The sequence below is a fragment of the Populus nigra genome, chromosome 4 (assembly GCF_951802175.1).
Source record: "Populus nigra chromosome 4, ddPopNigr1.1, whole genome shotgun sequence".
Classification (NCBI taxonomy): domain Eukaryota; kingdom Viridiplantae; phylum Streptophyta; class Magnoliopsida; order Malpighiales; family Salicaceae; genus Populus; species Populus nigra.
In genome coordinates, this window is record NC_084855.1 from 2,411,225 (window position 1) to 2,420,764 (window position 9,540).

Sequence of the window (9,540 nt, forward strand, 5' to 3'; positions counted from 1 at the left end):
GATTTTATTGGCGTGCAACCGAATCACTAAAACCCAGATCACTCAAGAACTTGTAATGGATTAAGTTCATCATCCTAGAATTTTTGAGTCAACCCATTAGATTGACTGAAATTATCAACTAAGTTAGGAAAGGATGAATACTGCAAGAAATAGAGAATATTCCAAAGTCCAAACCTTAAGCTTAGTTTTGGAAAGTGTTGCTGTAGATGGGGTGGTTGGGTGGGGAGTTGGAGAAACATGGACATCAAAAGTGACCGCGACCAATGATATGGCAGGAAAAAGGATAGATCTCTCATTTCCCGCCCCAACTTTTTTCTGCGAGCATGCTTGCCAGAGCTTCAATCTTGATTCTTCGGCCCGCCCTTGCTGCTCTCGCTCTCATTTTGTCTTCTACTCCACAGCCTAGAAACAGGGATCCCACTTCAAGCTTGAAGTTTCACCTAAAGCACAACAACTACTACTACCAAACTCAAGACAACTACAGAATTGCAATGGCTGTCTGCATCATATTGAATCGACTCCGACTCTTATTAAGATCTAATTTCCAGATACTCCACTGTTAATTTTAGGCAGTTCAAGATACAAATGCATTCATCTGGATCAAAGAAGTTCGTGAAACTGAAGGTGTCGAAGGGTCTCAAGCTGAGGCCAAGGAACATAGAGAGGTATAATTACCACCAAGATTTGTGTCCGTAATCCCATCGTTACTGTCTCTACCAATTCCATTCAATTGAATAAAGCAATTACGTTACAACTATGTATTGGAACAAAATCAGGAACAGCAATTTCATAACTACATTGAATTGCAGTGGATAAATCTCAGCCGTTTAATTGAGAAGATGGCAACAGATTAAAAACAACATTTTAGCCCGCATATTATGCAAACCAACAGCATGCCCTTCCTTTATCATCGTTAATACAGGGAGCTACAAGAAAGGGAAAATTTATATTTCATGTTATCAATCAAGCAGTATACAAGCATGTACCAAAAATAACCAGCTTAAATAGCTTTCACCACTTTCCTTGCGAGCTCATGGGCATCTCTAGCCTTTTCATTTATTTTCTTCTATATCCAGCTTTGAATTTGAAAAAAACGACGGAAACAATTGATCTGGGAAGGATCAACGGTAGTATGCCATGTGTCTAGATGACATGAAAGGAGAACTACCAAGAGGAGAGGTCTTTTGATTTTGGGCAGGAGGGTTGGTGGGTTTCTTTTTCTCACTCTTGGTTTCATAGCGAAGCCAAGACTCAACAACAGAAAGCAGATTGGCTGAGCTTTTCAACTCATGAACCTCCGTTAGCTTCTCAGCCCTCCTCAGCTCACCGTCTTGTATGTAAGCTAGATGAGTTGCCCAAGTCTCTAACCCATCAAAAATATGAGTAGCATATACAATTGTAGCTCCTCTCTGCACAAAAAAAAAAAGAAAAAAGAAAAAGTCTCGTTATAACATGATGAACTTCCCTCGGGGACTCTAACCATATTGATGCGCATTTCAAGAGAATCATAAACGTTGACCCTTACACTTTCTAAGCACTCCATATCTTCAAAAACAGACAACAGAGGTGATTCCATGCAAAATGATTTTCACTCAAGAAATCAGAAAAAATAGCCACAGTGATGCAGAAGGATCCAAAATCTAATAATCAAAATTCACATGGTGGTGATGATTCTCTTTCAGATAATACAAGCAGGGACCACTTGTTCTGTGCCCTGGCTACATTATGCAAATCCACTGTTTCTAATTTTTTTGACCATCATTCGATCAGATCTGTGAGTGTGCATGTGAATTCATTTAAAAAAGGGAGTCATACCTGATCACACTCTTCCTTGAAGAACTCAAGCAAATCCATCCTGGCAACAACATCTAGATCGACTGTAACTTCATCAAGTAAAAGAACCTGCAATTAAAATTTTTGGATCCTACTCATTAAGGAAGTTTTGAGATAATATGGTCTTTCAGCAACATCATCGTAAACAACCGAAATGCAAACTGATAGCCATATTGCCACCTCCCAATCCCTAAATACCCACCCCTCCCAGGGATTGAACCAAGATCTTCAAACAAAAATCCCAAGTTCCAACTGATGGGGTGTGCCCGTGAAGCAAATTGATAGCCCGTTAAAGATGGAAAATGGGCAACTTCGCCAGGTTTGGGTTATTTTTAGTAGATTGGATGCCCAAGATGAATCGATCTCACAAGTAGGTGGCCCAAGACTTGCATGTTGAACCCTTTGGCTTAGATTACTAGCCAGACCAGTAAGAAAATACAAATGGTATTTCATAGATGCAAGCATCTCTTTAACAAAGAACAATTTTGCACAATATAAAAGAAAAGCTACAGAATAAAATGTTCCAATGAGAAATGCGTGTTCTCCTAGATGACTTTGCTTTGCTGAATTTATAAAAACTGACTCTGATACATTCCAACACGCCCCATTCTTATAGGTGGTCACTGACCAAGGCTTCATAGCTTCATCATACCTTAAATGGATGGAGAAGACCCATGCAAATCTGGACTCTTCGCCGCTGCCCATCAGATACCTTGTGCATTCGCCATTGCAGATCAATGTCAAGCAGGTCAATCAACTTTTCTCTTCTAACAGGATCAGTCCCTTCAACTGCCAGAAATACAAAGAACAGAGTGCAATCTCAATTCTATTAAATCTTAACAACAAATCATTGACAATGAAAGAGCACACAGCACCTTCACACAAAATAAAAGAAAAAGAAACAACTCTTAAGAGGTCACTAGTTACCTCCAAATATCATATGTTCCGCAGAGAAGTCGCCCTGTAGTGGAATCTCTCCCTGAAAAACCACAAGGCAATATTCATCCAGAGTGAATTTCTTTACAGTACGTAAAAATGCACTCGACGGGAACAAAAAAAGAGCAAACCCTAACATCATTTGAAAATTCAATCCAAAAAAATTTACTGGGTTCTCAAGTTGAAACTACCACTACTCACAATAAAGAGACAGAGACATGAGAAATTTTTTTTTTTAACATTTTTGAGAGATCAGATGGGATTTCTCTCCCCTTCCTGTGTCTATTTTTCTTTTAATGCTGTAAACATTGGTAATTATAACTTGAGCACCATAAAATTAAAAAAGCATGAGTCAACCCAATGTATAGTAATTTATTCGATAATTAAGCTAATTAATCACTTCTAATCACTTGAATTTAAGCACAAACCCTAGACAATCAAATGTAACTATGCAATGCTATGACAAAAAACGCAAATATAATAACATACCATACAAATATAGCTTTAACAAGAAACAAAACTCACAGCAGATCCAACAGTTTTACTCCAAGAACCTCCTAAATAAGCCAAGTCACCGCTACAAACCAATTGCGTATCATGAAAAGCCGAACCATTTATCACCCGCACCACATCTTTCCCTCCTACCATATGCTTCCCTGCCATTATTTTCAGCAAAGTGGTCTTCCCTGTACTACAAAAAGGTAATGAGCTTAGTATATATTATCACTAGTAATGCTTCAAAATCAACGAAAATTTTGATTTACCGGATCCGTTAGCGCCGACGAGAAGGCAACGAGATCCGGGAGAGATGTTGAGATTGAAATCGTAGAAGAGTGGATGCTGTCCTGCGTATGCGAATTGCATTCCGCATATACTGATACTGTTTGCCTTCTCATTTTCTCCTTTTTCTATTGATTGAGAAGCTTTCTCTGCCATTTTTACTTTTTTTGCTCTGCAAATTGAGGTGGTTGTACGGAGATATTGTGTTGTCATCGGTGATTCTATTATACACGCCTCTCTTGTTGGTTTGGTTTGTTTCGCGGCCAAGAGCTAGTCAGCGGGTTTGATGGCCGTCACGTTGGATGCACCAGCTTTTTACACGTGGTGATTTTTGGGTGCACCACGTCTCCGTTAAAAGAGCCCGTTTAGTATTGGTTTACAACCACAAAAACAAACTAGGAAAACAATCTCCCTTGTTAACCACGTCGGTTTTAGATTATTTTATTTTTCATTTTTTCCACTGGAAAATCCGTTTATTCTTGTTAAAGAAGGCATTTTTAGCTGGGTAATTGATATGGAAAAAAACATGTGCTATTAAATCAAATAATTACTAGTTATCGATTATCAAGCTAGTTTAGGTAAATATTTTTTATTAAATAATACCCCTTTATTTTTTTAAAAAAAATATTGGTGTTAATCCAATTAATTTGTACTGGGCACTAAAATTTGATATAATTAATTAAATTTTAATAAAAAATGATATTTTGTTCAATTTATAACTCAATCCACAATTATGATTTCAAAAGTTTGTTTTATACAGCATCAAGTGGCATTGAAGGGAAGGGAATCATCAGCCACCTCTTGTAGAAATATCTACTCTTTAGACAAGACTCCCTCTCGAATTAGAGAATGAGTCACAGAGTTGTCTCTCTTCAGGGAATTATTTTTTTCCCCCTTTTCTTTTGAGAATGAATTCTCTCTACAGATTTGGGGCCTCTTTCACTCCGTTACATTGGAGATCATAATCCTGGCTGCGCTTGGCATGAAAGTGCAGCTGAAAGCCATCGTGCAGACCTGCAGGGGATTTTTATACGAGCCCAGCCAGTCTGGTGGTCCTAGATTTCAGGTCTAGTTCTGCGAAAGGGCAATTAAGCTTTCTCTAGCTGTGAATGGGAACATTGGAAATCCAGAATTGTCCCCCAAGCGCAAACAACGAATCTTATGCGGTGCCATGTAGCTGCGTGGGAGGTAAAAAGCGTCTATAAATTGACTTCTAAGGGAGTAGAAGGTGGTTGAAGATTGAAGTGTTAAAGTTTGGTAAGTTTTCTCCCTTAGAAAGTGGTTGAAGATTGAGGTGTTTAGTTTTTATGATGTTTGGTAAATGATGTTCGAGTTTGAGAAGTCTGTAATGGTGAAATAAAAAAGTAATTAAAAACTAATTGAGATAAAAATTAAACACTTTGTATCTTTCTTTCTTTCTTTCTTTTTATCCCCAGCATGTTTGGTAAATAATTCAGAAAATGAATTTATGGCTACTCTTTCTATCTTGGATCATAAGAAAATGCCAAACCCTATTGTATTTAAAACGCAGACTCTACTAGATTCTCTAAATTCTACACCCCCTAAAACAGGCCCTAAACCAGCAATTCCCTGTTGATATCAACATTTACTTAAGTTTTCAACTTGTTAAACCTAGCTGCCGAAAGCTACTTTGAGAAACAGGTGTCAGCCTGCACCTGTTGCGGATTATGAGCTTTTTTTTCGTCGTTCTCATGGGTCAGGGGCAGGAGCATGACAGAAGAACCATATTTGGTGAAGGGTACACATCAGGAAACTAGAACAATAAAGACACCATTCTTTTTCTCTATCATGTAGAAATAGGAACTCAGTTCACGTAAGAAGAAAAAAAGCATTTGATACATTCATATAACATTATTTTTCACACATGGTCGTATTTGATAGCTCATGGTTGCTTACATTTCTCGATTTCCTCCACTTTTTTCATCTTTTCCAAAGAAAAAGTAAAACAAATGCCTTAATCATGCTCAATAAATCCCCAACACAGTTAGAATGCAGCCCATCCCGATGTAGCTGTCTTGGTTGATCCTGTTGTTGTTGAAGGAAGATTTCTCTGCAGATGCAGGACAGCAAGGGAACTATATAACACACAGTCACATATGCATCTACTAACTAAGGCAACATACATTTAGTTGAAGTGCGAAGCATGGGATGTGTTGTAGTATTTGAGTGCGTAACACAACGGGGAAAAGACAAATATAGTGCAGAAAAATCCCCTCGTTCCCCTTAAGAATACACCAGGATCTCCGAAAGGAAATTGTAATCAGTTTATCCCCATCATGACATTACTATCCTAGCATACAGTCAAGTGCACTCTATTCACACATCACATTACCAACAATCAACGAGGGAACATAACAAGTCCATGGCCTTATCAAAACGCAAATCTTCAGGGCATAATGTGCGGTGTTTTCACATTTCTAAAGAACACATCGATTGAACTAAGCTAGCATAACATTTCAAACACACAATACCATCATCAAGAGCACAAACAGGATATATAGAAAGCAGACATACCTCAAGTGAAGACAGGTCCGATAAAGAATCAGTAGATCGCGGTGTACATTCCCTGGGTGGTGCTTTTAGACCAATGCCAACATTATTCACAGCCGACTTTCGAGCAGCAGCCGGATCATTGGGAGGTGGTGGAAGTGGGGACCTTGGTTTCCCCGCCCCAGTTGGAGGTGGGGCAATGACTAAAGTTTTAGGCTTTCCAGTTGCCGAACCAGACAGCCCTGCAGCTGATAGCATTCCAGCTCCACTCGTTGGCTTAGGCTTCACATTAATTCTTATAGTTTCCCCTTCCTATAATTCAAAATTATGGATCTTTAATCTCATAAAAATTCAATGATCACACCAAACTAACTTAACTAAACACCATTAATCAACCAAAATAAAGCGATCAACTTTTAAGCTAACTACCTTTAATCTGTGATTAACAGCAGGATGAATATCAATGTGAGCGTCACTCTCACTCGTCTCGCCACTCTCTTTCTCATTTTCTCGTCTGACATACTTCTCGTGATCCGATAACGCCACATTAAAATCAAACGCTTCATTTCTCTCAGTAAACCCTAGACCAACAAACGCGTGCTTGCCTCCCCCGTCCTCTATTTTAAGTACGAAATACCGGGACGAGTCGAGGACTGTCTCGACGGAGTTCTCGCGCTGTCCAGGGTTAAAGAAACAAGCAGCAAATAGCTCACCTGAGTTCGGATCTTCTAATCGGATCTCGCACCGTTCTTTGCAGGACACGACTCGAAGCCGTCCAGACCAGATCTTGTCGGATTGTAACCATTCTCCGCATTTGTAGCCGCCGGAAGTGGAGCGAGGAGGGATTTTGTAGACCGAGACTTCGCGAACCACCAAAAGTGTGTGCTCGAACGACTCGTCGTCTTCCTCGAATGACATTTTAGTTGGCGTCCTTTAGGCAATGATGTAGGTTTTTAGAGAGTCTGTAAGCCCAATGCGGAGAGATTTTAAGCTTTGAAAGGTAAAACAGAAGGTATCAGAGAGAGAGAGCAGAGACGTGGATTCGAAGAGTGATTGATTGGTCAACTGTAATGAGAGAGAAAGAATGATGACCTAATTACTGATTTGCCCTTTGTCTCCTTGTCAATGGCTTTACGCGTTTTCCAAAAGTCTTGCCGGCCTGATTGGATGAGCCCAATGGTTCCATCCAATGTGGGCCTGGTCCGTAACTTTATTAAAAAATGGGTCATAAACCCTAGTCGCTCTCGTTCAACAATTATCTCTTTTGAAGCGAAGCGAGCGCTGTCTCCACTTTCTAGTCCCTTGCAAGAAGAGCCGAGAGAGGTATGGCCATCACTAGGGTTTCTTTATTTTTTACTCTTCTGTGGTCTTTTTCATGCTTTTTGGCTTTTAATTATGTTATGTGGATTTTTGCAAAGATGGGCTCCTTGTGATTTTCACTTTGCTGTTTGTAGGAAGGTTAATAAGGAGCTGGAACAATGTATCTTCAGTTTTACATAAACGATAATGGTGACAAAGTCTACACTACCAAGGTATGTTATTTTGAGACTGGCTTCTTATATCTTATTGATTACTTGGTGTTCTAGGTTTTGTGTTTTAGCTGTATTTCTAGGTTTTGCATATCCTTGTTTCAGATGCCATCTTTTGTTTGGGAATGATTTTTTTAGAGGTTTAAATGGTGAGATAAGCAGGGTCAGGCTTCTCTAAGTATATGTCCTAGGAAATTTTATGTATTGTCAAGATTTACTTTTGTTGTATTTGAAAGCAATGGAAACTGTCTTTATTGTTTGAAGATTTTGCTAGGCATGCTTCTTGAGATGAGATTTTGAGAAACCTGCTGTTTTTTCCATACTTCTGAATATCTTTATTTTCTGCTTCTGTTGTTTATTATATTTTTGTTGAGTTGCCTTTTCTTTTTTGCAGAAAGAATCACCATTGGGCTTGCCCACTCAATCTGCTCACCCAGGTATATTTTCATTATCATGCTGCAATATTTTTTTTTATTTTGATTATGAAATTCACAACTGGAAATTTGTTAGGTTGCCGTAATCATTGGCTTTCATCCAAACAATAAATTCTCATGATTAGTGATCCTTCTCCACCGTCATTGTCTTTCTTCTTCTGTTTTATTACATTTCAGTAATACCAGAAGTAACATTTAATATCACTGGACCTATCGGGGTTGATTGTTTTATGCTATCCAAAATCATATTTACAGATGTGCTGTTTTGAAAACCTTTTCCCACATTCACTTGTACTGTTGTTTTTGTGAGTTGAATAATTTTTACAATGTCACAAGTGGTTGGACTCTTGATAAAATTTCTTTAAAGGTTTATGTTTGCATGTATCAAACGATTTTGGATTTGACCTTTGCTTTTGGTTGATTTGTGATTAGATAAATTGGTTTAAACATGCATTTGGTGATCCAGCCATTTGACTTCATTCAAATTCTTCATTGCTTCACAAATCTGAACTGTGATGGCATGTTTTGCATGAGCTAAATATGATTTCTCTTGGGATTTTCCAGACAAAAAGACTACACACATATTGAGCTTTGCCATCGCTCCTGAGTGTCCTTCTCTGATCAATGTTTAGTACTTCAGATACAAACTTCACTTATTAATTTTTCCCCATTTACAAATTGCAGCCCGCTTCTCCCCCGATGACAAATATTCAAGGCAAAGAGTTCTGTTAAAGAAGCGGTTTGGATTGTTGCCAACCCAACAGTCACCTCTGAAGTACTGAGATCATTATGGATGTCTAGTTTTTCATCTTCAAGTGTTTGAATGGGGAGCTTTCCTTCGTGCATGTTGAAGAGTATTGTGTCTTTTCATCTTTGGTTGCTGAATGTAGTGCATCAGCCACCCCCGTTGTAGCCCAGATAGTTGTAGACTATTTCCTAGATAGAATAAAAAAATCCTACAAATGGATCTTTTATGAAAACTTCGTTGTAAAGCTTGTTGGCAAACTGAACACCATTGTGTCTTCTAAGTTTTCATAGTTAATGTCAAAGAACTATTTTAAGTAAGATTTTCAGATATAATTTCTATTATTCTCTAAAAATCTAGACTTCTTTCATGATATTCTTTTTTTTACTAAGTTAATGACGAGTTTGTTTTCTCCGTAAGCTTGTGTCATTTGCGGTCTTTTGAGTGAAAGACGATAAACCTAGAGGCCATGCGATCTTTTGAGTGAAAGATGTTAAATGTAGCCGGGTTTTTATTTGGGATTAATCTAAATCTATCATTTTTTTAAAGCTTTTTATATTTTTTAAAAAAACTATTTTTAACTTGAACAGGTTTGACTGGGTCATCACTTGGTTTTGTCGGGTCAACTGAAAGAATGAGATGGGTTTGATAACAAATTAACAATGTCTCAAAACGTCGCCTTTCCTCCGAAATTAATTTAAGATTATTTTACACTTAATCAAGACTATCTGATCCAGTTCAAGACTATTTACACTTTACACGAGTTCAGACG

The 9,540-nt window shown here is 38.2% G+C and overlaps 3 protein-coding genes across 4 annotated transcripts; 1 reads left to right on the plus strand and 2 right to left on the minus strand.

Moving 5' to 3' along the window:
- Nucleotides 1–876: 876 nt before the first annotated feature.
- Nucleotides 877–3,807, minus strand: LOC133691583 (ABC transporter I family member 19). 2 transcript variants are annotated; one of them, XM_062112151.1, is made up of 6 exons: nucleotides 3,534–3,807; nucleotides 3,295–3,460; nucleotides 2,761–2,812; nucleotides 2,486–2,622; nucleotides 1,816–1,902; nucleotides 877–1,409 (listed from the first exon to the last, which is right to left on the minus strand). In XM_062112151.1, exons 2-6 carry the CDS (start codon nucleotides 3,430–3,432, stop codon nucleotides 1,122–1,124), a joined length of 702 nt encoding a protein of 233 aa, XP_061968135.1. In that variant the 5' UTR covers nucleotides 3,433–3,460; nucleotides 3,534–3,807; the 3' UTR covers nucleotides 877–1,121. The 2 variants fall into 2 exon arrangements, with proteins under 2 accessions (XP_061968135.1, XP_061968133.1); XM_062112149.1 differs by having other exon boundaries at nucleotides 3,295–3,455; nucleotides 3,534–3,805.
- Nucleotides 3,808–5,384: 1,577 nt separating this feature from the next.
- Nucleotides 5,385–7,124, minus strand: LOC133691584 (uncharacterized protein At1g03900-like). Its single transcript, XM_062112152.1, has 3 exons — nucleotides 6,490–7,124; nucleotides 6,085–6,372; nucleotides 5,385–5,620 (listed from the first exon to the last, which is right to left on the minus strand). The coding sequence occupies exons 1-3, from the start codon at nucleotides 6,976–6,978 to the stop codon at nucleotides 5,555–5,557; spliced, it is 843 nt and encodes a 280-aa protein (XP_061968136.1). The 5' UTR covers nucleotides 6,979–7,124; the 3' UTR covers nucleotides 5,385–5,554.
- Nucleotides 7,125–7,229: 105 nt separating this feature from the next.
- On the plus strand, nucleotides 7,230–9,123 carry LOC133691585 (H/ACA ribonucleoprotein complex subunit 3-like protein). Its single transcript, XM_062112153.1, has 4 exons — nucleotides 7,230–7,383; nucleotides 7,515–7,592; nucleotides 7,984–8,026; nucleotides 8,708–9,123. The coding sequence occupies exons 2-4, from the start codon at nucleotides 7,539–7,541 to the stop codon at nucleotides 8,803–8,805; spliced, it is 195 nt and encodes a 64-aa protein (XP_061968137.1). The 5' UTR covers nucleotides 7,230–7,383; nucleotides 7,515–7,538; the 3' UTR covers nucleotides 8,806–9,123.
- Nucleotides 9,124–9,540: the final 417 nt, after the last annotated feature.

Bases quoted from the DNA above. Each gene is read 5' to 3' on its own strand.
- LOC133691583 (XM_062112149.1), bottom strand. From the start codon at position 3,762: ATGACAACACAATATCTCCGTACAACCACCTCAATTTGCAGAGCAAAA. The intron at 1,903-2,485 runs GTATGATGAAGC...TTTTAATTGCAG, and splicing joins GTCTTCTCCATCCATTTAAG to GTTCTTTTACTTGATGAAGT. The intron at 1,410-1,815 runs GTATGACTCCCT...TTTTTTGTGCAG, and splicing joins TCAAGGAAGAGTGTGATCAG to AGAGGAGCTACAATTGTATA.
- LOC133691584 (XM_062112152.1), bottom strand. From the start codon at position 6,978: ATGTCATTCGAGGAAGACGACGAGTCGTTCGAGCACACACTTTTGGTG. The intron at 6,373-6,489 runs GTAGTTAGCTTA...TTTGAATTATAG, and splicing joins CTGTTAATCACAGATTAAAG to GAAGGGGAAACTATAAGAAT. The intron at 5,621-6,084 runs GTATGTCTGCTT...CTGCATCTGCAG, and splicing joins CGGACCTGTCTTCACTTGAG to AGAAATCTTCCTTCAACAAC.
- LOC133691585 (XM_062112153.1), top strand. From the start codon at position 7,539: ATGTATCTTCAGTTTTACATAAACGATAATGGTGACAAAGTCTACACT. The intron at 7,593-7,983 runs GTATGTTATTTT...TCTTTTTTGCAG, and splicing joins ACAAAGTCTACACTACCAAG to AAAGAATCACCATTGGGCTT. The intron at 8,027-8,707 runs GTATATTTTCAT...TACAAATTGCAG, and splicing joins CACTCAATCTGCTCACCCAG to CCCGCTTCTCCCCCGATGAC.